General features: G+C 47.3%; 1 protein-coding gene across 6 annotated transcripts in view; it reads right to left on the reverse strand.

Annotated features, from left to right (window-relative positions):
• Positions 1 to 44: 44 nt before the first annotated feature.
• MYLK (myosin light chain kinase) overlaps positions 45 to 27193 on the reverse strand; it is a 207736-nt gene continuing 180587 nt past the window's right edge. For 5 of the 6 annotated variants that reach the window (XM_012780459.3, XM_012780461.3, XM_012780462.3 and 2 more), the window contains 7 exons: positions 24739 to 24956; positions 22579 to 22702; positions 15335 to 15487; positions 12695 to 12818; positions 6452 to 6581; positions 4843 to 4974; positions 45 to 2068 (listed from right to left, as the gene is read on the reverse strand). In XM_012780459.3, the coding sequence (XP_012635913.2) occupies positions 1818 to 2068; positions 4843 to 4974; positions 6452 to 6581; positions 12695 to 12818; positions 15335 to 15487; positions 22579 to 22702; positions 24739 to 24956 (1132 nt within the window). In that variant the 3' untranslated portion in view covers positions 45 to 1817. The remainder of the gene's footprint in view (positions 2069 to 4842; positions 4975 to 6451; positions 6582 to 12694; positions 12819 to 15334; positions 15488 to 22578; positions 22703 to 24738; positions 24957 to 27193) is intronic. The other variant, XM_076002158.1, reaches the window with a different exon arrangement.

Genomic DNA, 27193 nt, shown 5'->3' on the forward strand with positions numbered 1-27193 from the left:
GGCATAGAAAGAAAGAGAATTTTGCAAAGATTGAACAAACAACATGCACTGTGGTATCCTTTATTTAAAAATTGTGAGCTAACTACAGTTGTAGTGTTCTCATTTACCATTCTGATGGTATAATAAACTGAGAGAACATTAGCACAATTTCAAGAAGGCATTAGCCTGTAAACACACATATATACCACACACGCACACACACAACATACACACACACAAGGATTATAGTCTAAACACAAAAGTGTTGGGAAAAAAGCTTTGACTATTCTAAATCAAATAAAAACCCTTTATTATAATAAACTGTGGCAATACTGTGGCTATTATGAAAAATATTGTAACTGTTTAAAAAGCAAAAAGGAAAATACTGGCAATTTGAAACTAGCAGCAAAAAGCAGATAAAGTTAACATAAGAATAAGATAAAAATTCTAATGTTGATACTGTGTAGAATTGCACTGAAGTAATTTAAAATTGGTTCTTAAGGAACTGTTAAAAAATCCATTGAAATATTAAATTGCTTCACTTTACAAACAGTGGAAAAGAAAAAAAGTATTTGGAATGTTACACACACACACACAGGAATATCAGGTATATCAATTATGGTCTTTGTTTATGACCTTCAAAAAGTTTTCTAAAGAAAAAATTTAAGTGCCAATGTAGTGAAAGAAAGTTAAAAATCCCTATAGATGCAAGTCTGAGTGCATTTATCAGGTCTAAGAATATATTTCAAGGTTGGGGGCAAGGCTTGATTGATGCACATTCAAGAAGAAAAATATCGTGGAACCCATAAGGTAGGTCAAGTTCTTTGGAGAGTGTTGAGAATGAAGGTATATTAAACTCAGACTATCTTGAAGGAGATTCCAATGTATGTGGAGTTCTACAGCTTTTCAGTTGAAATCCATTTTATAGTGGCCAGTAAATAATTAAGACTAACTTTTCAGCAAACTGGTTTTTCCTACATTCAAACACAAAGATCTTTCCCACACATGCAGAGCTGATATTCTATAACAACACAAATATGAAACCTGGTTTAAGAAGAAAAGCAACATTAGCAAGGATTGTTTCCATGGGTTCTTATCCAAATATCTGAAGCTGCTAGACATTTGCAAAGAGGGGATAAGCTTAGATAGCCCACTGATTTTAGAAGAAAGGAGACTTTATTTTCCTAAGAAAGCCAGAGTCATTCATGAGCAGGGGACCTGTCTTCAGAACTTAAGAAGTAAAATGTCCTTAGTGCTTAAGGTCATAACACGTTCAGATCCAGAAAAACTGGCTGGTGAAATGGGGGAGATAAATGGAAAGTTTGAACATCTGCAGCGTACTTTGGAATAAAGTGTGCCTCATAAAATTAGAATGGCTCAACTGCTTTCAGAACGAAGTGCAGCAATACTGGAGAAGACCCAGTTTTCTGGAGTCCGGAGCTGGGCAAGAGAGGCTTTCCATCACTAGGGACTCTGGCTGAGCTGTGGCTGCAGGGCCAGAGCCCTTGTTTTGGCCTTAGTTTTCATTAGTGCATTCAGTAGGGGAATATATGACTTTGCCCAGATAAATTTTTCTCTTGGTTACTTTCTCTCTAAAATCAATTGGTCAGGCAAGTTACTGGTGATTTCCCTTAAATGAAATCTAGCTGCACTAAGTATCTTAAAGTGCCAGCTAATTCAAATTAATGCCCATCAAGAACTGCTGTTGCTGAAGAATCAACCCCCAAATGACCTAACTAGATAATCTATCACACTAGGTGCTTTTGCTACCTTGAGTCGTTTGAGCTTAGAGAAATAGTCCTTTTAATATGACTTATAATGCTTCTCTCTGGCTTTGTTCACTCTTCCTCTTCTTCCTCTTCCCCTTCCCCTTCTCCTTCCTCCATGGTTTCCACAATGAGCTCTGCTGTACAGGTGGCTTCTCCAAGACTGTTGACAGCCTTGCAGGTGTACTTGGCATCGTCATCCCCACAAACATCGCTAATAATTAAAGAGCAGTTCCCATCCTCATCGTAGTCTATCTGGAAGTGGCGGGACTCCCTGATTGACTGGTCATCTTTGAACCAGACCACCTCAGGGTCTGGGTATCCTGCATCACAGGGAGAGAACACAAGTTGCAGAAGTTGTTATTCACAATTTCTTATCAACTTATGCAAGCAACTCCTAAGCTACCTCAGTCGATTAAAGGGGTCAAGGAACAAAATTATGATGTTGGCTTTCAGCATCTGTTTTGATATGTACATTAGAATATGGGCATGTACTGTAAACACTAATATCTGAAACCCGAAATAGAATACTTTAAAGTTGTCCCATTTTCCACCCATGTTAGACTTGTACCAGCCTGTAGTCCCACCTGCTCAGGAGGCTGAGACAGGAGGATTGTTGAAGCCCATGAGTTTGAGACTGCAGTGAGCTATGATCAATCATGCCACTGCTCTCTGGCCTGGGTGACAGAGTGACACCCCTGTCTCAAAAATAAATAAATAAATAAATAAATTTAAATTAAAAATAAGAGTCAAAACAAATGTGAACAGGGGATTTTTTTGGGGTGATGGAAATGTTCTAAAATTGGACTGTGGTCGTGGTTGCATGACTCTATAAATTTACTAAAAATAATTGAACTATACAATTAAAATGGGTAAATTTTATCGTATATAAATTATAACTCAATAAAGCTGATAATAGCTATGTAAAACATAAGTTAGAGGAGCTGATAATATTGCTAAGAAAAAGAAAGCAATGTCTTAGTCTGATCAAAGCAGGTAATCTGCTTATAGATAACTGGAAATGGACTGCATTGATTAGCCTTACTTTATGCATCAGTTATGTTTCTGCAAAGTTCAGCATTAAAAAATAAAAAACACACATATGTAAATACATACATATTTTAAAAGTGTATGTGTACATATATACACATGTCACCAATATTGTACATATATACACATATACTTTTAAAGCTATACAGCATATTCTAACTGATTTGCTCTTAAATTTTGGAGAAGTATTTTTATAGGAAAAAAAATTATAGCCCCAACCAGAATAAAAATGATATAAAACAAATTAAGAATTCTAACATTGTTTTCAATGTAGAAATTCATTTTTATCAAAACAGCATCCATATACTTTATTTATTTATTTATTTTGAGACAAAGTCTCACTCTGTTGCCCGGGCTAGAGTGCCGTGGCATCAGCCTAACTCACAGCAACCTTAAACTCCTGGGCTCAAGCGATCCTCCTGCCTCAGCTTCCTGAGTAGCTGGGACTACAGGCATGCGCCACCATGCCTGGCTAGTTTTTTCTATATGTTTTTAGTTGGCCAATTAATTTCTTTCTATTTCTAATAGCGATGGGGGTCTCACTCTTGCTCAGGCTGGTTTCAAACTCCTAACCTTGAGCAATCCTCCTGCCTTGGCCTCCCAGAGTGCTAGGATTACAGGCGTGAGCCACCGCGCCCGGTCCATATACTTTAATTTCTCATCAGAGCTCCAGGGAAAAGTTACACAAATACCAAGGATATAATCCCAAAGAAAAAATTAAGTACAAAGATGATAAGCACTGTGTCATTAAAAAATTTTAAAAAGAAATAAAGGAGAGAACTTCAGAAGGCCCGAAGGCAATGGTGAGGGTTACAAGAGTGGCCCCAGAGCTTTCAGAAGAATTCCGAATCTGAGAACCTTCACATCATCAAAGGCTGGTACCTCCACTTTTTTTTTTTTAATTGAATGAAAAAAGAAAAAGATTATGGTAGGCAAAGTATTTACAAGGCACTTTGATAATATAAAGATGCAGAAGAAAAAATTACTCTTTCATTCCTAACTTTGGATTATTTCACTCAAAAGACATTGTAGAGAGTCACATAGCTGGACAATCCCATAAAGTGGGAGGCACAGTTTGTTCTGACTGCTGGACTGTGCTCTGTGGCCTTGGAAAAGTTGCTTAACAAACTTCTGTGCTTTATTTGGTCGGACCAAAATGGGAAGTAACCCTCCACCCTAGTTGGCATGTGAAAGTCACAGACTTGAAGCAAAGTGGCCTTTTCTCATCTTGCCCTTTGTCTTTCTAGAATATTGCAATCTGTGGAAACTGAAATGCCTTGTGTCATCAATTTTCCTCATTTCTCAGGTGCCATGGCAAGATCCCTTGAGCTCTGACCACTCACAAGCCTGTGTCGGCATTATTCCTGGCAAGCAGAGCAGCAGCATGGGGATGGTGGCACTGAGTGCTTTGTCCCGGGTGCCTGGATCGCCCCTGGCTTCAGTCTGAGCCACACTGCATGCTCTCTCTCTGCACTTGCCAGTCCCATAGCATTTCCCTGTATTCCACGACATCCTTAAAAAACTTAAGGTTTCCCCTTTTCACACATGTCACCTCCCAGAGTCCGCCAAGCAGCTCGTGGGTTAGACATCATCTTGCAGGCAGGGGGCTTGAACTCTGGAGCACGAGATCACTCACCGCCCCAGGTCACACAGCCTGCGGGTGAGTGGCAGGGCCGACTCCACATGCTGTGCCCTTTGTGCCAGCCTTTCTTTGAGAGCCTTTTGTGGGCAGCACTTCACATGCTTCTTAGTGGCTTGCAAAGCTCATTTCATCATCAAGTGTGTTCCACAGTCCATGGATAAACCATTTTTACACTTGGGCCCAGCGGCTGGTGTAAGTAGATGAAATACCAAATGTGCCCTGGGTGAGTCCCTGAAGGGTACTAGCTTCCAGGAGGTGGGAGTGGCCCTTTAAGGCCAGCACCCCCTCAGGCAGTTTCCCTCAGGCCCTGCTGTTCCTGGTTGCTCCAGGCTGCACAGAACCGACAGGGCCCTGCCATCCAGCTGCACCCTGTGTGTGGTGAAGAGAAGCACAGCTACGACTTACCTTCGATCTTGCAGTCAAATCTAGCAGCACTTCCCTCCACAACTTCTAAATCACGAATGGTCTTAGAGAAATAGGGTTTTACATGGGGCTTTTCCTCAGCGACAGCCTCAAGGAAAGCTTGGGACACATCTTCTAAAAGACAGGGAAGAAGACCAGGTCATTTCTTCATTCCTTGTTCTCTCCTCTAGTTTAAAAGAGCTAACTTAAAAAAAAAAAGTTACTATCATTTAGCAAATAATGCAACTCCTTTCTCCTGGGGACGGGTTGGCCCGCTGCCAAATGGCTTTTGGCAGAAGACAGAACTGTGCCCAAACAGAGGAAATATTCAGCCTCCCCTCCTCCCTTATGCTGACACACTGAAAAGGGAAGTCTTCTTTAAAAAGGATTTCTGGCTGCATTTCATGCTGTTTCAGGATTTAGTTGAGGGTATTTGAGAAGGTCAGAACCTCACCAGCCTTCCTGGTCTCAGTCCCCCTTTGCCCTCCTCCTGCAGCAGGTCCTTCACCTGCTCCTTAGAGGGGAGGAGCCAGGTCCTACAGCATCTTGCACTTGCCATAGTTGAGTTCTCCACGCTCATCCTGCCTTCCCGTTGTGTGACTGCGGACCAGGATGTGGGACTGGTCCAGGGGAAAGCTGTAACTTGGAGGGACTCCTATGTCCTCTCCCTCCCCTTCTGGCTATTTCTGGGTCATCTGGGGAGTGGCAGGAGTAGATCAGGAGGGACCAGGCCCATGTGCTACAGACTCTGTTCCCAGATGCAAGAAAGCTCCAGAGCTGCCAGCTACTGGCCTCGCTAATTACCCTGCCTTTGTGCACCAAAGGGATCCAGACTCAGCTTCTCACCTGTTGGTACAAAAGCACCAGGCAGTGAAGGATGGACGAGGTCTCTGGCCAAATGAGGCACCTCAAGAAGAAAAGGGCCAAGCCTTGCATGTACCTCAAGCAGGAAGAGGCCGAGGCCTTCACTGAGCAGTGGATGGGGCAAAGAGAGTGGGGGAGTCACTAACCCTGGGTCTATGGGCGGGGCCCTGCCAGTCACGGTCCACCCAACTCAAATGACATGAGTTAGCAGTATGAACGATGCCATAAGAATATGGACTATATGAGTCTATTTTTGTTTAAAACAAAACCACAAATTCAGTAGAAACTAGAAGGCTATTTAAAAATGTTACACAACTATATGTGATTTTTATATTGTTTTTGCCTATCAATATGCAATATCGCTTTCGTAATAGGAAAAGAGGAAGCTTCTACTAAAGTCTTGGTTAATTCTTATACAAAATATAGGGAAAAGAATAGGTGAGGTCAAGACAGAAAAGTAAGTCACCGGGAACAAAGATTTAAAAAAAAAAAAAGAAAGAATAGCTGAGGTTGGCTAGTTCTATAAGATAAATACCAATTTTCCCTATGAAAATGGTTGAGCATAAGGTTAAATGAATAAAGAATAATTACTAGACTTAGTAATTGTTGTCAGGACAACTCAAAAATATTTCCAAACTTATACTTGTAGGGGGATATTAAAAGAATAAAACAAAACCATAACCTCCAAACACCCCTCTGTCCCCCAACCCTTTCTTTTTCACCGACTGTCGGAGAAAACCCTCCTTACCTTCAGATTCTAGCTTTTCTGCATTGAGAGGGCTGGTTGGTGACCCCGTTGAGGATTTCCTGCCACTGAGCCCTGAGATCATTGCCATAGAGGACAGTCTTCCAATGGCTCTCACAGCATTGCCCGTTTTCTGGAAAAGAGACACTGGGGTTGGACTCCAGCGGCGTCCCCAGTTTGAGCCCGCAGCGCGGGGGGCTCTGAGGAGAAGAGCCCGGCCGGGAGAGCGGCTGTTGCCCGGACAAGGGCCTCCGCGCACTGAGGTCCTGCCAGAGGAGTGAGCCCAACCTTGCTCTGCTCAGCACTATCAGCGTGTCAGAAGATGTTCGGAGAATGGAATGGGGCCTGGAACTGATGTGTGCGTTAATGTGACTAAACAAGGTCAACATGAGACAAAAACCCTTTCATACTGTGCTTCAACTCCCATAAAAGGGATAGTTTATATAAAGCAACTGCAGGCTGAGACAGCTCAGAGACTTATTGCTGACTGGGCCTAGTGGGGCTGTTTCTCGTAAAACAATGCTAGCGACAGGATTTTAATTGGTCAAAAGAATCGTTACTACAGATCACACAGGTCCTGATGCAAAAAAAAAAAAAGCTTTCTAGCTTTCTAGCTTTCTGTTGATCTTGGGTAAGTCACTTAACCTCTCTGGGCTTTAGTTTCCTTCTCTGTATAAAGAGGGACTTGGACAAGATGATCTCCAAAGTCCTATTTTGTTCTGTTTATGATTCAGATACTTAAGAGATTTTGAGAAACACTCCGGCTGGCCCCAGCACAAGTCTACAACTGTGCCATGAAATTCTGGAGGGGTGTTCTTCTATGGTGCAAGCTCAGGCACTAAAAAGAAGCACCCAAAGAAATAAAAAGCATTGGCATTTTGCTTTTCTGAGACTAAACTTGGGACAGGACAGAATTTCTCCTGAAAAGGAAAAGAACTTGAGACATGATTGCTTTGCATTGTGAAAATTCTACCAAGTGTAGGATTTAGGTCACAAAATCCCCAGTGATGTACAGAGATTGTATCTCTGTTTCTTATCTTTCAATAAAGTTTCTCACCCTTTTTCTAAGATCAATGGGAATGACTAACACAGGAAAGCTAAGGCACAACCAAGTCCTTCCACTCCTGCACCCAAAGCATCTTTTTCAGGCATTCAAATGCTGTGCATCCAGAGAGCAGATGTCACCTCGGACTGGCTACTTGTCCCCTTCTGAGAGAGGAAGGAAGCAGCCTCTTCATAGGCACATGGTTTGCATTCACTTGTTGGACCTCCAACTGTGCCAGCAAAGAAAGCCATTTTCTCTGAATTAACTTCACATGCTCAAGTATTTCAGTAAAGCCTCACAATTTTGGACTAGCTGGAAAACTATTAATAGTATGCTTCAGTATAAAGATTATTTTGAAAGTAAAGAACTTCAAGATGCTAAGGAATCGTACGAAAAATGGTGTATGTGTGCGGGCACGTGTATGTATGGCTTAAGTGGAGATCTACTGCTGCAACGATGATCACTTTATGCCCCCTGCCCTTCTTCCTGCAGACTGTTCTCACACACTTTGGACAGATAATACACCTTGCTCTGTCCTCTGGACATCCGTTCTTGCACACGTCACTGTATGGTGTGGCTGTGCTTCTAGTTTTCTGCTGCCACGGTGAGGCTGGGTGACCAGAAAGAACTCAGGCAGCCCCCCGTGGAGGTGATGAGGAAGATGGTGAGAGATGGCAACCGACCAACTGCACTGTGTGCAGAAACACCGTGCCCCTGTAGAGAATGCCCCTGCAGATCGATGCCAGGCAGCAACCTTTCATGCTCTTTTGGGAGAGGCTGTTACTGGTGCCATGGTTCGTTTGTTTATTGTGCTAACTGGAATTTGAAAAGACCCAGCTCTTCCCAAGGGAGGTTACCTTGCCCTCAGGAAAGGGTAAGAGGTGATGCCAGCTATGGCAGCCCTCCTTTCCGGAGTCAACGTCAGACCAGCCTACTTCCCAATCAGCCCAGCTTTAGACTCCGCCCTTCTCGGCACTCCATTCCCTTTATCCACTACTGACGGGTTTGCCCTGGGCTAGGAGTCTGTAAACCCAGAGGATGCATTCCCAACAGGGGCAGGTTAGATCTCTAACCACTGATTGCTGGGTGACCTTGTGCAAGTCAGTTCCCTTCAGTGTCCTTGGGCCAGAAGATTCTAATCTTGCTGCTCTAGTCTTCTACTTTAGAAAGACTGATTCATACACATGAACATGTAGCAGGGAACGCTCCCCTTAAGCCAAGGGCTCCCTAATTCCAGACACCTGCATGGTACTGATTAGGACTGTCTCCACCTGTGTGGTGCAGAGAGAGATGTCTTTTCTTGATTTTAATTTGTAGCAAAATGACTAATATGAAGTTATCAGAATGAAGCAAACAAAAGAGTTATAATATTTCAGAGGAAGTAGCAAATATATGAACAAATATTAGGCCTCATGTAGGGGGAAGTTTTCCAGCAGATAGAGATACTCAGTATGTATTTCTAAAATAGGGAGAAATGTAAAAGACGTGTGATAGGGGAAAAATCTAAAAACAATCTACATCAGAATCCAATCTTTGGAAACTGATTTGTGAAAAAAAAAATTGGTAAGGAAGTTCTTTGTCAGAAATATATCTGTATGTTCTAGTCTTCCAGTTTCATGCCTTTGAGCTGAAAATTGGTTGCTGCTTTACTGACCAAGACTTTTGGAAATTTTTGGAACATCAAAACAGCAAAGTTTCAATTCTCTAATTTCCATCCTTGTTTTGAGAAAGCCTTTTTCTTGTTTGAGGGCAGTTGCCAATGCTGGGTTCCTTGTCCCTGGTAGGCAGTATCTGTACCAGCCTCCTTAATTAGAGACTGTACCTCCCCCAAGCTTGCAGAGCTAGGACAGCCCCCCAGAATTAGGGTCTTTCAGTGCCTATACCAAAACAGTCCCGGGCAAACCAAAGCAAGCGGGTCACCCCACACCACCCAGTGCCCCCATATAGTCCAACAGCCCCAAGATGACTGTTTCCTCTGAGCAGTGGATACTATCCAAATGGGATGGCCAAGCTTACTCCGTACCGTGTTAAATCTAATGCTTTCTCCCCTTTAGCCCTTTGGTACATGCTGCTGATGGTTCCCAGAAAATAAAGACAGTTGCCCCCGGGCCTCCACTTCCTAGCTTTGCTTCTGGTTTGTTTGCATGCAGAAGCCCGGCTATCCTGCCCACTTACCTACCCCCATTGCTATGCCTCCCCAACATGCCTTTGTAAAATTCTTTTCATAGAAGTTTAAAATATATCTAAATATAAATATAAACCACAGTCACCTCTGGTTGCAATAACTTTCAGAATAACTTCATTCCAAGGTGAATAATATGACTAGTCATCTATACCTAGCCTAGACTTGCTTGCAGGGTTCTGTTCCTATGCCACTTCCGTCCTCCTAGGGCTTTCTATGAAAACCACGCCAGAACGAGAAGGTACCTTCTCTGGCGCAGCTGTAGAACATTCTGGGCCTGCCCTGGCCCTTTTCCTATCCCACGGCCTGCCCCGCCCCGCCACACAGAAGCTTGGCCGCTGTGAGAGGGCACCCCTGCTCCAGGGGGGGGCTAAGGTCCCGAGACTGGAGTTAAAATGTGGAAAACATTTTCCTAAGGAAGCAACAGAACACGAGATGGTCAGACACGGCTGAACCAGGGAAATGATGCTTCAGGAACATTACTTGTTGAATGGGATTTTGAGGACTACTTTTGCGTTCAATTTTGTGAAACCTGGCCGCCGATTCTGTGGACAAATCATTTCCAGATGCTGCCACCTATATTAAAATATGACATTAAGGTTCCTTCTCTGAATTCTACCCTTTTCTCTCTCCCCCTTTCAAAAGGCCTTATGGGCCGGCACGGTGGCTCACACCTATAATCCTAGCACTCTGGGAAGCCAACGCGGGCGGATTGCTCGAGGTCAGGAGTTCGAAACCAGCCTGAGCAAGAGCAAGACTCTGTCTCTACTATAAATAGAAAGAAATTAATTGGCCAACTAATATATATAGAAAAAATTAGCCAGGCATGGTGGCGCTTGCCTGTAGTCCCAGCTACTCGGGAGGCTGAGGCAGCAGGATCGCTTGAGCCCAGGAGTTTGAGGTTGCTGTGAGCTAGGCTGACGCCACGGCACTCACTCTAGCCTGGGCAACAAAGTGAGACTCTCTTTCAAAAAAAGAAAAAAAACAAAAGACCTTATGGCTAATAACACTATAAACAATAAGAAAAATGTTTAACTGATTAAAATACCAGCAGATATTATGGTTTCCTGACTGATCTGCCTGAAGGATTGCATTTGCCTCCTCCCCACTTCCTTATCTCTTTCATCCCCTGGCACAGCGTCACCCTAGCAGTGGTCTTCCTGCAGTGCTCCGAGGTGATCTGGCTCTCTCCTCAGAGGACTGCCCCATCCCAACACCAGCTGCCCTGTCTTTCCAGAAGTATTTCTGTGAGATCTGCTGGCCATAGGATCATTCATAAAGGCAACCTTGGATTTTGTGGACCCCTTTTTGTTTTTGGTTTTTTAAATAGTTGCTACTCTGATCCTAACGGCACCAGAAGGCGAGCTGCACAGGTGTCCCGTCCCCCCCCCCCCCCCCCGCCTGAGGGTGGCCAGGAGACCACCCTAACCCTCACACAAGGGCGCCTAACCCAGAGCCAACTTCCACTGCAGAGGAGCCAGGCCGTGGTGTGCTTGGGATGGCAGTCCCCGAAACCCCACACCATGGTCCCTTGTTCACCTCTGTCCCCTCTCAACCTTTGTGTGAACTTGCACTTTTTGGGGAAACTCGGTTTAGTCACCCTGTGTGCCAAATGACCCATGTTCCAGTTGTCCCCGAAACAGCAAATTCTTTTTTCTCTGCACCTAGGCAAAGGCTCAATGCCCCTAGGTCTCCTGGGTCTCCAGCTAAGAGACTCTGCTCTGTCCAGCCCACCCAAGAGTGGGGTCCAGTTCCCACCCCTGCACCTTTCCTCCCCCTGTGCTGCCACTCACCCTTCTCTGTGTTCTTGCTCAGGTTCCATCTCTAACTTCACACCCCTGCCCCCGGAGCATTTCCTCATAACCACAGTCACCTCTGGTTGCAATGCCCTGCTGTCCTGTCCACACGCACACTTACGGAGTGGGGAGCTGCTCTGATGACTTATCATTGTTGCTGTGTGTTGTGTCCTTCATGCCCACTTGCTTCGGTTCCTCGTTACACTACGTGTCCCGAGTACGGAAACCATGTCCTCTCTAGTAGCCCAGGAATCGTTTAATACTAATTGTGATGATAAAAATAATAAAATAGATGATGATAGTGATAAGCACTCTATGGTTCTGGATAATAATTTTATCCATCCTGTTATCGGAGGTGGTTTTGTGCTTTAGAACCAGGCTCTGGGTTTGAATCCCAACTTTTCCACCTATTAGCTGTGTGATCCTGGGTGACTTTCCTAACCTCTTCTCTGCCTTAGTCTGTCTGTAAAGTGGGGATAATAATAGTACCTGCCTCCTAGGATTAAAAGACTTAGTGCACAGAAAGTGCTTTGAATGGTCCCCAACACATGGCCAGCCTTAATACCCATTAGCGACTGGTATCATTTTTGAACACTCACTATGTGGCAGGCATTGTACTAAAGGCCACATGAAGATTATCTCATATAATTATCACAACAATGCTGTGAAGTGGGTACCACTATGATCCCCACCTTACGAATGAGAAAACAAATCCACAGCAAGGATAAGCTACTTGCTAGGGACACAAAGCTATTAACATAAACCTCCCTAGAGGGTGGGGGCCATGTCTTTGTCTCCTTCATCATAAGGAAGTGCAAGACCATCACACGGCCTTTAAGGAGAGCACGTTCTCCAGGGTTGCCAATGAGACCTCAAGGTGACGTTGCTCATCCCTAGCCATGAAGACATGAACCGTCCGAGGCCTGACCTGAGTAAGCGCCAGGCTGCGCAAAGCCTCCCCTACCCATTCCGCTGGGATGACATTGAGCAGGATCGGAGAGAGAGCTGTAGTTAAGAACCCAGTTTCCCCTGAGAAAGGGACTCAGTGCCTGGGACTAAGCAGACCACTGCACCTTAATCAGTTGCTTAAATTAGTCCCAGACTATTTCAGAAACAAATCTACACTTTCTTGGAGTGAGGCCAAGGCAAGCTAGGAATAAAGGTTGCTTGAATAAAGAAAACAGGAGGGACAACATCCCAGTCCAAAGTGACCCTCCCATTACCTGCCATTTCCTCCTGGCCATGTATTTCTTCATCCGGTCCTTGGAGAGCTTCTTGGCTTCCATGTTCTTGGTGTCTTTCATTAGCCATGGGTGCTGAAGGCACTGGGTGCAGTCCAGGCGGTTTCTGATGGAGGCAGAGATCAGAGGATTTCTGAGCAGGAGGAGACTTCAGAGGCCACTGGCCAGATCAGAAATGGGGGCTCACTTGTCCCCAGTCACACAGGACAGAGGCCAGGGCTCCCTGCTCCCAGTCCATCCCCCACGACCATGTCGCCGTGCTCTCCATCTTTTCTTGTCTCGGTCTGTTACACTGACTAGGCCCAGCACAGCTCACTGTCAAGAAGGCCTAACCACCAAGAAAGCAACTGGAGTCCTGTGACCTGCTCTTGGGGTCTAGGAAGAGTACATGCTGCAAGGCTGACATGTCTGGGGAGGGCTGGCACCATATTCCAGGGTAGGGGGTCATTCCATTGGGCACAGGAGGGCTGGGGCCCACAGAGGCCTAATCCTTCTGTGTCCCTGTCTGGACAAGTGGAACATGAAACACTAGGATAAAACCTCTGAGAATCACTGAACTTTCACATATTAGGGTGCGGTGGAGTATCAGGTTTTTCCTGTTATAACTCAAATAAGTATGTCCTACATATAGCCTGTGAATTACAACAACCTTACAACTGCTGAAACTTGTTTAATCCTCCGGAAAGCTCTGGGGATCTAGAAATATTTTAGGGCCATCACCTTAATTGCAACAGGACTAATAAAGCCCAAAGAACTGAATGGTAACATAGGTAGAAAAATGATGGGAACACAGTGTACAAAATGTAAGATTTTTAGATAAAGGGATTATGGATGATTTAAATTTTATCATATGCTTCAAATCTTCTACAATTTACAATGTAGTAATTTTATAATAGAAAAGGATTTTTTAAAAGTGTTGATGGATGGAGATTTCTGGTTGAAGAGATGCTGGGAATAAGAGTTTATGGGAATTTACACTCTTATTTGTCTTGATCTATTTGAATATGATCAATTCTTTGGTGAGTCCATTTTGTGAGCACAGAGGGGCCCAACACAGCCTGTTACTGAATTAACTCAAGGTCAGATGGAAAAATAAGGTGTATACACAATAGCTCATTTGCCAACTCTTCAGTGACTGAAGCTTGGTTGACAAAAGCCATCCTTGGACATGAGTCACTGGAGGGAGGGTTCCGTCTCCTGAAGCACCTTGGGCGTGGGGGATCCCTCCCATTGGAAGGGACTCTAGAATCCTCACAGCATTCTCATTCTCCTTGGGTCGTGCTCATTTCTGATACAGACCGTGATGGCAAAAGTCTAGAAGACCTCACCGTAAAGGAGTGTGAAATGTAGCCTCTGGGGGAGTTTGGCCCTGAGCTGGCTAAAAAGGACGAGTAACAGGAAAACCAGACCCAGCTGTCTAGGACACTCTCCAGCATTGCCTCTGTAGCATCTGCGTTCTGCTCTGATGAGCGTTTTCCCCAGAGGGGAGCCAGGTGCAATGTCACCTGGAGAGGGAAGAGCCTTCCTGCAGCCCTAGAGCCAGCCATCCCTCCCCTCTGCCAGCACACCAGCCATCTCAACCACCCTTCTCAGGAAAGGCTACAAGCGCTCCCTGGGATTGCCAAACCTCTCCAGGCTCCTGGGTGCACCTATCGCCAGGCCCTGGCTCATCTGGCCACCGAGCTACAGAGTGGGTGAGCTGCCACCTGGCTGGCTGGTCTCACCTGACACCCCACTGCTCCCTTCCCCTGGGCAGCTCTCTCTAGGGTGCACAGCCTCTCTTGCCAGGACAGTCCTCACCAACAAATCCTGACTAGACACACCCCCTGCCCTCTGCCAACCCCACCTCCCGGCTGTGGTCCCTTTCACTACCCTTTCCCCACAGCCTCAGGCCAGGCACACTGGCCTCCCGCTGTTCCTGACTATTCTACGTGTTCACCCTTTCAGGCAGCCCCAGCAGGCAGAGGTGGGGAACCTCACAGTCTGTACTGATGGGGACTTGGGACAGAGATGGAGCGGGGAGAAGGCTAAGTCCACTGGTCTGGGATCACAGCTTCCCTTGGGCAGCGTTAGCAGGCACCTGGCCATATTCAGGCAGGCAGTTCTTAAGGAATTTAGGTATAAAAAATACACCAAGCCATAATAATTTGGGGACATGACCAGGAGCCACAAGTAGGTCCTAAGGATGCCTCTGTCACTGCTCCTGTGTGTTGAGAGGGTACTTTCCCTGCAGCCCTTGAAGAGGGGCTGAGGTTCCAGCAGGGCTTTGGCAGGCCACAACCAGAAAATAAAAGGGGTGGTCATTATTCATGCAGAACAAGTCGCCCCGCTGCCTGCAACTCTGCTGGTCAAGTGTTGCTTTTCAAGTTAGGTTTCTGTGTTCTTTCTAAAGTTGAACATAGTGTCTAGCACCAGAAGCAGGGGACTATGAAGACCCCCTTTCCTCCCCATGTACACTCAGGCTGGGTCCCTCACGATGCCCGCCCTCCCCTCCTCAGGGAATGCCAGGACGGGCCGGAGCCCGGGTGGAAGACGCAGCTCCGGCAGGGAAAGGGAATCCCTGCCTTCAGCCCCAGAGCAGGGAGAGGGGAAGCTGGAAAGACTGGACTCTCAACTCATTACTTCATATCTTTCTTCAATAAACTGCTGATAAAATCCTTGGCATCATCGGAGATCTCATCGAACGCCTCATCGTCGAAGTCCCAGGTGGCTGAGGTAACATTGGCTAAGGTTTCGTTGTCGTTGTCTCCCATGAAGGGGGAAAGTCCACTGACCCTGGGGAGGTAAGAGCAGGAAAGCAGGGGTGAGTCGAGGAGCGTGGGAAGGCCCCCCAAGTGAGTGCTTCGGTCCTAGGTGAGGGCCGGCAAGCCCCCTACACCCCCAGACTCACGCTGTGGGTTCTGCAATAGCTTTTCCTCTGCCTGTGGAAAGAAAACAGGGTGTGGCTCCCCACAGGCTTCTGTGGCCTGCCTTTTCTCAGTTGCTCACCACACTTTTGGGTTATCACCTGCCTCTTGACACCACCTGCCTGGGAGGCTGAGGTGGAAGGAATTTGGTTTAGTTGGTGGACTTCCACAGGGTACACAGCAGGGCTGATACACCCCTTGGTCCTTGTCTTCTATTCTTCCCCCAAACCCAGCATAGAATCTTCTCTAAGTCCCTTCCTCCTGCACCCTCTCCATGGACCAGTCACGAGGGATAGCGAGCATCACTGCACCCTTTTGTCCCCTCCCTCCCACCTCTTCTTTGCACATCTTCAGCTCCAAGAAGAAAGCCTGGCACACAGGTGAGGCCCAGCAAGTGTGAGCCCAGCGAACAGATAGACTTGGAGTCAGTAATGTGGGTTCAGGGCACCCGAAACATTTACATCAAACCAGAAAGCTTCCCTACCAGGTACTGTGGCAGAGGAAAGAGCATAGCCCCTTCATTTGCTGAGTGGCCTTGGGCAATTCCCCTCATCTCTGTGTCACGGTTTCCTCCTCTAAAGTGGAGAATCTACTACTTCACTCAGGGTGGTCACTCCTTCATCAGCAACATCGTGATGGCAGCAAACATTTATCAAACATTTATTATGTGCCAGGCACTGGGTCAAAAGCTTAAAATAGATGAACACATTTAGTCTTAATACTGTCCCGTAATGCAGGTAACTCTTAAAATGTCTTACAGATGAGGAAACTGAGGCATAGCACAGGGTTAGGTAAGCTGCCCAAGGTTCTGACAGTCAGTGAGATCCCAGGCATCTGTCTTAGAGCCTGTCCTCTTAGCTACTATACCATACTGACATTTCCATGAATATTAAGTGAATTGCAGTGTGCAGCACAGTGGCAGCACTAGCTCGAGGCCTGGCCACAGTGTGGAGTCCATCCATGACCTGAGCTATTGGCAGTTCCCTGGGCTCCCTCCACTGCCTTAAATTAGTCTGTGATGGCAGGAATGACCCATTTACCAGGAGCTTAAGCCAAATAGACGTGGGAAGGTAAAGAATCTCAAAGCCAAATAGCCCAGATTTATGGCTTATCGGCCTCCCCTCTCACCTCTGTGCACCTCATCTTCATACCAGCAACCCATCCCACCTTTCACACGGACCTTGGGCCGGCCTCATGGGTGTCCGACCCACGCAGTTGCCCAGACTCCCACCCTTAGATGAGCCCCTTGCTTGGTTTAATGCTCTGCTGCTGTCATCTCGAAATTTTTAAAAGTGTTTGAACAAGTGAACATCTTTTTTATTTTGCAAATTATGTAGCTGATCCTGCCCTGACCCCAACTGAGCCCCATGAGATGGGTCTGGGGCCCTCACACCATCAAGTTCTCAAGTTAGGGCTCTACTAATGTCCCTTCTCTGAAATCCTTGTGAACCCATCATTATACACGACAATGTGCTATCGCTGCATTTCTCCAACCCCTGGCTGTGGCCTGTTAAGAACCAGGCCACACAGCAGGAGGTGAGCGGTGGGCAAGGGACGGAAACATCATCTGTATCTACAGCTGCTCCCCATTGCTTGCATCACTGCCTGAGTCCACCTCTTGTCAGATCAGCAATGGCCTTAGATTCTGCATTATGGTGCGTTGTATAATTCTTTCATTATATATTACAATATAATAATAGAAATAAAGTGCACAATAAAGATAATGTGCTTCAGTCATTCTGAAACCATCCCCCCTGCCCCTTGGTCTGTGGGAAAATTGTCTTCCTTGAAACTGGTCCCTGGTGCCAAACAGGTTGGGGACTGCTGTGCTAACAGCTTTTGGAGAAGTTTTGGCATTTGAGAGGCCTAAGCTTATCAAATATACCTGTACCCAAACACTGAGTTTGGTAGAACAAAACCCACTTGAAATATTGGGAGAAAGCTTACCATGGGAGGAACCCTCTGGTGAAACGCTTTATAAAAAGAAGAAAGCTTTTGCAATGTGAATTATCTCACCTTAATCAACATATTTATGTTTTTGAATAATAGATTTTTGCAGATGGCATTTGCTTAAAGCAAGATGCTGATTGATGTTTTAAGAGGGCAAAGAGAGAATCACTCCTGGTCATAACCCCATGAGGGAAGGGTAGGAATTCACCAGTCCTTGAGTCTGTACTGTTATATGCAACTCCTTTCCCTATTCTGGGCCTCAGTTTCCCCTTTTCTATACCCAGGGGCCTGGGCTAGATTTCCTAGGGGCCTCCCAGCTCTCTCCATCTCTGCAATCCTGGGTGGCCTAAGCAAGCCCCATGGAGAAGCAGCCTGTCCCTTGCGTATCAGCTACCTGCTTCTTCTGGTCTTTACATTTTCTATCTGAAACAAAGAGGGGGAAGTCCTGCAGCACTGTAAAAGATGGCAGGAAAAGCAAACAACCCTGCTGTGGAATGCTGAAAGGTCCCCCTCTGCAAACCTCCTTTCCTAATTAGGAACTGTAATCCTGCAAAGATAGGTCTCAGAGTCTCTACTGCTCCAGCCAGGGAGCTCCTCCTTCCTGGCAGCCCATCCATCTGAAATACCCTCCATGCCCCTGCTGGCTCCTGGCCTGCCCAGCTCCCCTGCCTTCTCCCTATTAAAGAGCATGTTGAGCGTGAGACCAACCTGAGCAAGAGAGAGACCCCGTCTCTACAAAAAAATAGGAAAATTAGCCAGGCATCGTGGCCTGCGCCTGTTGTCCCAGCCATTCAGGAGGCTGAGGCAGGAGGATCACTTGAACCTAGGAGTTTAAAGTTGCAGTGGGCTATGATGACACCACTTCACTCTAGCCATAGTGACAGAGACCCTGTCTCTAAAAACCAAACCAAACCAAAACAAACAAGCAAAAAAATACATCTCTAGAATAAAACATGGAATATATGCATAGCATGATGACAAAGAGACAAAGAGAATGTTTGAATTTTCAGTAATACTGTTCCTGGGTGGTGGGGTTTTGTGGGATGTTTAAAAACTTTTTTCTTTATTGCTAGAATTTGCATAAGGATTCACATAATTTTTTATTAAAAAATAGTCATTATTTGTTAAAAATCAACCAGTCAACAAATACAGTAACTTGCTCTTCCTGCCAGAAACCAAATGAGTATTGCTAACTCCAGGTATCCACGCGATCTAATGTCTCCCTTCAGACTCAGGGGTGGGAGGGTGAGGGCTCCACGACCCCACCTGCTCCTTCCCTACACTGCCTGGAAAGTACAGCCAAAGTCCCAGGAGAACTAGTAGCAGGGCTAGTGTCTCTGGTGCCCAGATAGGAACTGCCCTGATCTCTCTGCGGGGTGTGCACAGGACTGACTGCAGGAGTTCCTTCAGTGGATCAGGCAGCCTGCTGCGACAGAGCTCGGCACTTTCCCTCCAACTTTTTGGCCTCTCCTCTCTCACTGGCCCCAGCGAGGAGATCAGGAAAGGTTCCCTGGGACAAAGGTGGAAGTGGCCCTGACCGGGACCTTCCAGGCAGATAACCAGCTCCAAAGACAGGGGCAGAGTGGGGCAAAGGATACCACAAGGGCCACTAGAGAACCTCATCTGGATCCTTCCAGCAGCGGCTCTAGAGTTCTGCAAAGCAGGGGCTTAAAGGCAGCCCTCTAGTGGCTCCAACTTTTCTTTACAGCACCACTCTGCGGAGAGCTCAGGAGGGACTCCCAGACCTCCACCCTCTGCACTGTGTGAGCCAGCCCCCCAAAGCCCCAGAGGGCAGTGCCCACAGTGGCGCATCCCAGATCCAGGAGCTGCCCAGGACTGACCCAGCCTGAGCCAGTCTCCCTGCCACACACACCCCTCCTCCCTCCTGACACCCGCTGTCCAAACACCTTCAGCATCAAAACCATCTTCTCCCCATTTCAAAAACTCTTTGGTCTTAGCTTTAAAAGTAATCTAAAAGTTGAATAGGCCGGGCGCGGTGGCTCACGCCTGTAATCCTAGCTCTCTGGGAGGCCGAGGCGGGCGGATTGCTCGAGGTCAGGAGTTCGAAACCAGCCTGAGCAAGAGCGAGACCCCGTCTCTACTATAAACAGAAAGAAATTAATTGGCCAACTAATATATATATATATAAAAAAAATATTAGCCAGGCATGGTGGTGCATGCCTGTAGTCCCAGCTACTCGGGAGGCTGAGGCAGAAGGATTGCTTGAGCCCAGGAGTTTGAGGTTGCTGTGAGCTAGGCTGAGGCCACGGCACTCACTCTAGCCTGGGCAACAAAGCAAGACTCTGTCTCAAAAAAAAAAAAATAAATAAATAAAAGTTGAATAGTCAATATATTCCATAGTAATAAAAAAAGACAAAAAAAAAAAAGAGGAAAAAAAAGTAATCTAAAAGTAGGCAAACAAGGTAGCATACTGCGTTCTTCCACCTAGTAGAACTTTCATTTTACATTATTCTTATGATCTAGTAGTTCTAGTTCTAGATCATATATCCAACCAACAGAAGAAATATATAAGTATGTTCACTGAAACACATGTACCAGAATGCTTGTAATACTCCAAGATGTTGTAACACTCCATGTAGTTTGGAAACTACTCAAATATCCATTGAAGTAGAATAGATAAATTAATTGGATTATATTCACACAATGGAATACTACATAGCACTGAGAAAAAACAATCTACGACAACAAATAATACTATGAATGAATCTTACAACATGAAGCAAAAAGAGCCAGACACTTCTTTCTGTATGATTTCGTTTATATAAAGTTCAAGAACAAGCAAAGCTAACCCATGACATTAGACACGAGGAGAAAGGTTACCTCTGGGGGACAGAAACAGGATGGGGCACCAGAGGACTGCAGGGCCCTGGTAGTGTTTGGTTTCTTGACCAAAACTTACTGAGCAGTCTAGCCACTGCTCTGTCACTGACCAGCAGAGAGACCGACTGTCCTACTTTGCCTGGGACTGTCCCCATTTTAGCACTGAAGGTCCTGTATCCCGGCAAACTGGGACAGTTGGTCGCCCGCTCAGCCTGTGGGAAGTGGGCAGCCATGTGGGCTTCCTTGGCTCCAGTCCCCCCCAATGCCAAAGGAAAATGGAGTCCCGGCCACGGCCCACCAATCAAGATCCTATGTGAAAAGTGTGGCTGCAGATGATCCCTGTGCCACAGTGATGGGAGGACTGACTGAAGGGCAAACAGCAAGGCAAGGATCTTTGGTGGCTGGAGAGGGTCCCTGGCACCAAGCAGGCTGGAAGGGTCTGCCCCGAGTGAGCTGGCCAAGGACTGCTTCTCAAGGGTCAGAGATCAGTGTGAGCACTGGGCAGGCTGGGGACAGCCCCGGAAGGGGCAGGCTGGGACCCGCCCTGCTGTTCCTTACTTACCAAGGGAGCCAGGAGGAAAGCATCTGGAGCACTTGTTGCTTTCACTCACCAGCCCCCTTCTCCAGGAGTGGGGAGGGGTGGGGAGAGGCAGGGAAATGCGTGGGCCAGAGGTTTCTCTATGGATCTGGGGAGGGTGTGGTGCTGGGGCTGATCCCAGGCAGGGAAGAAGATGACTGTCTGGGGTACAGAACCTGTGGCACAGGTTCCACTGAGGGAGGCTGTCCTAACAGGTGAGAGTAAATCTCTTGAGCATGTGAAAAAGCCACATTGCACAAAAATCACCCCACTTTTGCTAAAGCTTTTGTAATATTGGCTCCTAAACCCAACTATACATCAGAAATCACCATTCTCCAACTGGGTTCTGAAGCCCCTGGTGGTCTGGGAAAGTATCCTTAGAGGTCCTCCTGAAGTTTTCTATGAAAATATTACATTTTTCTTTTGTTTTGACAACAAAAATATTTTTTAATGAATGCACACATATCTGCATCTTCAGGGAGACCATCCTCTAACTGCGTATTGCCACACAAGTTCAGGGGCTGCCTCTGAGGCTAAGGACTGTCTGCAGCCTGAGGCCTCGGAGACTAAATCAGTGAGACCCCACCAAGAGTGTGTCCTAGAGCCTTGCTAGTCAAAGTGTGGTCCTTGGACCAGCATCATCGGCAACATGGAACCTGTTAGAAATGTGGAATCTCAGGTCCCCCAGACCTGAGTCAAAACCCCAACTGAAGGAGACACCTAGAGATTTCATGCAGCAAATGTCTGGGGCCACCATCTTTCTGCAGTGTTGTTAATTGAAATGGCTTCTTACAAGGGTATTTTCCACCTGTTTCTCAGCTCTAATTACTGTGTTTCTCTCTGTTGTCTGTTGGTCCCATCAAAGACTATCTTCAAAAGGGTTTATTCTGTAATCCTAGCAATCAGGGAGGCCAGACGGGAGGATTGCTCAACTCCTGGCCTCAGGAGTTTGAGACCAGCCTGAGCAAGAGTGAGACCCCCGTCTCTACTAAAATTAGAAAGAAATTAGCTGGAAAACTAAAACTATATAGAAAAATTAGCCAGCACATGCCTATAGTCCCAGCTACTTGGGAGACGAAGGCAGGAGGATCCCTTAAACCCAAGAGTTTGAGGTTGCTGTGAGTTAGGCTGACGCCATGGCACTCCAGCCCAGGCAACAGAGCTAGACTCTGTCACCAAAAAGAAAAAAAGCGTTTATTAGTTCATCCTTATCCTGGACTCAGAGAAAAGGCTGGCCGTTGGGGTCCCCGTCCTGTGAGGATGGGGTGCTGTCCTCTAAGACAATGAGGATGCACAGAGATAGGCACCTGGCTCCCTCTCTCCTTTGTGGAGCCACCAGCCACATTTTCCACCCTCCTGACCAAAGGCCCAGGCGGGCCAGCCTTGGGGACAGTGAGTGCCTGGGGTGGGGACCCTGATGTGTGGAGTTACGTGATGCTACAGGATATGATGCAAGCTACTGACCTGTTGGAAGCCCACACCTCCCCGACTCTGGGTTGGATCCCACTGTCACCCACCCTGGCCGCTCCCTCAGGGCAGCCTGGGCACCTTCTGCAGGACCCTCTGCCCTGCCGCACGTGCCCAGCACTCACAGGATGTAGCAGATGACCCCGATGCTCCACATGTCCGTGGCGTAGCCGATGGGCTCATAGTTGATCACTTCAGGAGCCACAAACTCCGGGGTGCCAAAGAGGACCTTCAGAGAGCCCGCGTTCTCTGAAACCAGGACGGAGAGGGATCAATCTCCAGCATTATCACCAAGCCAGCTTGGGTAAGTGGCTGCCCTCATCTATGTGCTGGCCCCATCTGGGAGAGCAGAGACAAGGGCCCAGGGTGCTCGGTCCTTGGGTGATGGCACAGAGACATTTGACCTCGTTGTTAAACAAGAGCATCAACACACCTGTGAAACTACATGCTGCATACTCACCTCACCTGAGCGGGGTAACCAGGGTGACGAGGCCATTAAAGCACCTGCCCCTGAGTGGTCCTTCTGACTTACGCTTGGTATTAATAATAATCTCTAACATTCACTATGTCCTATGCACCCACTACCAGCTTTACAAGGATTTTTCCCATTTAATATCCTCACCAACCCTAAGGGGTGGGCATGATGCCCATAGTACCAGGGATGAGACTGAGGCCTGGGGAAGTGAAGTGATTCCCCACCCAGTTAATAAGTGGTGGTCTGACTCAAGCCCGGGTGGTCCAGCTCCTGAGCCATGCTATCCTCCACCCCACCACTCTCCTGCACATCACAGCTCCATGGCTCTCCTGCAGGAGCTGCTGGGACGGCATTCAGCATTCGAGAGAGGCCGTAACCCTAAGGTGGTGCCTCTTAGCCACAAAGGACCAGAGATGCCCACTAGTGGGCACTAGAGGCAGGTACCTGGTGTAGGCACTGGCTCAGGAGGAGTCAGCAGTGGGAGTGGCAAACCTGTGGCCTGTGGGCTGCATCTGGTCTTGCTGAACTTTGCAGAGCCTGCAGCAAGTGCTCTACAACAAAGCACTTAATGATATGGAAGCTCTGCTCCAACTCCTGCTCCTAAGCCCTTCCTGCTATATTTTAAACACTCCCCAGTTCTCTGGCTTTTCCTTGGTGGACACCACTGTTCCTACAATATCCCTTCATCGAGGGAACCTGAACGTTGTGTTCCTTGAGGTCTGATGCTGCTGGCGTCTGAGGCCAGTGGCCTCCCTATTCGTTTAATTTTAGTGGTTACTGTGCAAAGGCAGGTCCCGCACACCAGTTGCTGCCCCCACCCTGTCCCTGCAGGAGGGAGCAGAGCGGGTGCAGTCCCCTGGCATCGGGGCGTGCTGACTGCCAGGCCAGCCATGGCTTCACTTTCTTCTTAGGACCAATGCAGCTGCAACCAGCAGGGGCATGCTGGGAGAAGCGTACAGGGTGGGATTAGCATGGCCAGCTCCTTCCTGCTCCACCCAGGGTAGTGAAATAAAGGTCAGCTCACCCCCGCCGTGGGGCTCCTTGCTAACAGGGCAGTGGCCGAGTGTGTGAGAGTGAAGCTGTTTCCTTAATTACTGAGACATCAAAGAGCTACAGGGGCAGGGTGGCCATAGGGGGAATATGAGGCAGACAGTCACCGACCACAACGCTTTCAGGGTTGGGTTAGGAAGCCTTTCCGTTTCCCCATTCCCTCCCTCCTGCCCAGTGTGGGCGCATCAGAGGAGCTACAGAGCACCCTGGGTGTGGGGGGGTCCTTAGTCCAGCCCCAGCACTTCCCCTGCTCAGGGTGGGTCCTCCCGGGCAAAGCTATTGTGAACCTCGGGATCCTACTCTACAAACCGGGGCTCATAGCATCTCTCATGCCTGCCTCACAGTGACAGTCAATTGTTTTAATGTGACAGTGCTCTGGAAACTGTACAGTATGATGCAGGTGAGAGGAGCCACCACTATCTACATGAGTTTTGCCACTAATGGCACCAGAGTGAGAAACAGAAGAGGGATAATCATCATCATCATCAGGCACTGTTCCCACCACTTTACCGACATTAACATGCCCGATCCTCCTAACAAATCTGTGAGGTAGGTGCTAGTATTAACCCCTTTCCCAGGTGAGGAATTTGAGGCTCACAGTCACACAGCTAGTTAGTGGTAGGGGCAGGATTTGAACCTGAGCAGTCTTCGTGGTCTCTGATTTAACCCTAATAGCATACATTTCCTCTAACCGCCAGTGTGTGCAACGCAAAGAGCCCCTGCCACCACATGGCCGGGACAGCAGGAGAGGTGGCCTTACCCAGCCTCCTGGCCAGACCGAAGTCGATGAGCTTGATCCTGGTGCCCGTCTTGTTGACACACATGATGTTCTCGGGCTTGAGGTCCAGGTGGACGATGCCCTGCTTGTGGATGTACTCCACCCCCTCCGAGATCTGCTTCATGTACTTGATGCACTCGCGCTCCGTCAGCTCGAAGTCCTCGTCAATGATGCGCTCAAACAGCTCACCCCCTGACACGCTGCGGGGATGGGAGGCCGGGAGAGCAGAGGGCCGTCAGACCACAGCCCCGTGCAGGCCGGGCTGGCAGGGCGTCTGGCCAGGGGTAGGCTGGGGGCAGGAGAACTGGCAGGAAAGCCTGGGGTATGGGGGTGATGGGTACTTTATGCAGCTTCCTGAATCCCATCTTCCATCAAGGGAAGAGGGTCAGGGGCCTCCTGGGTTCCTGCTTGGGGGACCCTGCTTAGGGGATCCCACTAAGCTGCTGCGAGATTCAGGGGAGCATCTGGGCCAGGCAGTTTCAGAGGTGGGTGTGAACGGAGAAATCTAGACATAATTTCCTTAGCAAAAAGAGGGACTGCTGGGCAATCTCTTTTTCTCGAATGACCACAGAAGCATCAGGGAACATTCTTGGACCTTAGCTGTATCTTTTAGTCACAGGGAACCAAAGTTTAAAATACAGTTACCATAAGCATTTATTTTGCATAGCCAGAATAGAAAAAGATCTTCAATAACAAGGAGGCTCTGCAAATTTTCTAAAATTGGTGGGTTATAAACCATCATATCTACAGTTGTGATAGATTTGCTTACTGTAGCTAGGCCTATAGCATCAGTTCACTTCCTCCAGCCATAACTAACTTGTCTCCCCTGGGCCCCTTCCTTGCCCAGGCTGAGAGTGTAATCCGGTCTGCCTGGATAGACTCTAGATCCTGGCCATGCCCAGTCAACTCCGTGCTTCTGGAGCCCACAGCTGCACGTTCTCAGCTAAGAACTGCTCCCAGGCCTTGGCCAGCCAGCATACCACCCTTCAGTGCAAACACAGGGCCCTGCTGCCTGAGTTGCACAGGTTCTCTCTTTTCCCCTATCCCACCCTCTGAACCCACCTTCCTTGCTCGCTGCTTAGCAAATTTAAAGCATCTCCTAGGTAACTTACGCAGTGCCCAGATATTAGTAAGCTCACTTTTCTACAATGGCCTGCGGGTCTACCAGCTGAACAAGGCTGGGGGTCTTTGTTCCGGGCCCGTCCTCTTACAAGGACTTGTAAGGGGAGTCATTGTGAAGAGGGGAAGGAGCTGAATTTGAATCTTGTCTCTGCTTTTTGCAAGCTGTGTGACCTCGGGAAAGTTGGTTAACCTTTCTAAGCCCCAGTTTCCTTATCTGTCCAGACCTCACAGAGTTGTTAGGAATGTAGAATCCTTTGTAAAGTATCACGCCTAACACACAGTAGGTGCTCAGTGCATGTTAATTGTTATTTGACAACCTGTGGTGGACCAAATGGATCTTGTCACCAACCCCTGCGGGAGAGACAGGGATGCACTATGGGACGCAGCGCACCACAGCCTGTTGGACACAGGACACACACTTCTGGAGGGCAGAGCTGGGCAAGGCCGTCTGTGCCAGTGGCCGCTGGAGGTAGCTAGAACTGATGCTGTAGATCCAACGGGGAAGGTCCCTGCATGGCCAGCAGGTGGCGCCACTTGTCCTTGTGTCCTCCATTTCTATTGCTCTCCACCAAGCTAAACTCTCCCCTCTATTCTTAGGTTTCAGCCAATTATTAACATCTCTGTGCCTCAATTCCCTCATCTGTATGATGCAGGTAAAAACAGCACCATCTCACAGGGTTGCTGCAAAGACTGAATGAACTAATACAGGTAAAATGCTTAGAAGAGTGTATGGAACATAGTAAATGCTCAATGTTAATTATCCATAAAATTATCAGTAAATTTTTTATTTTATTTTAAAAAATCACTTAAGGCTTTTGTTAAAAATACAGATTCCTAAGCTCTTCCTTTGGAGATTTTGATTTAGAAAATCTTGGGAGCGATCTGAGGATCCATATTTTTAATAAGTACCCCAGGTCATTCTTATGACTAGACTAGATCATAAGAATGAGAAATTCTGGCTTACTCAACTACCAACCCTGGGAGGACAGCTGAAATTCACGTGTTCTGAGAAATCACTCCTCATTTCCCTATTAAATGACCTTTCTCTCCCTGGGCATCCACAGCCTTGTATCTGCACTTTTTGTATCAAGCCTGCCTTGCCTTAAAGTTGTTCATGAACATGTCTGTAAGATGTCTAGTGTATCTCTAGGCCCCTATTTATATCTGACAATATTTGGCACAGATGAGGTGCCCCAAAACGCTTGCTTTTAAATTTAAAATATTCTGAAAAGGCAAGCAGCCATTACATTCAGTGCCCTTGGGAATGTCTAAGGCAATGAGTGGTAGAAATCTGAGCCTTGGAGATAATTACTGC

This window comes from Microcebus murinus, chromosome 1, assembly GCF_040939455.1.
Source record: "Microcebus murinus isolate Inina chromosome 1, M.murinus_Inina_mat1.0, whole genome shotgun sequence".
Taxonomy (NCBI): domain Eukaryota; kingdom Metazoa; phylum Chordata; class Mammalia; order Primates; family Cheirogaleidae; genus Microcebus; species Microcebus murinus.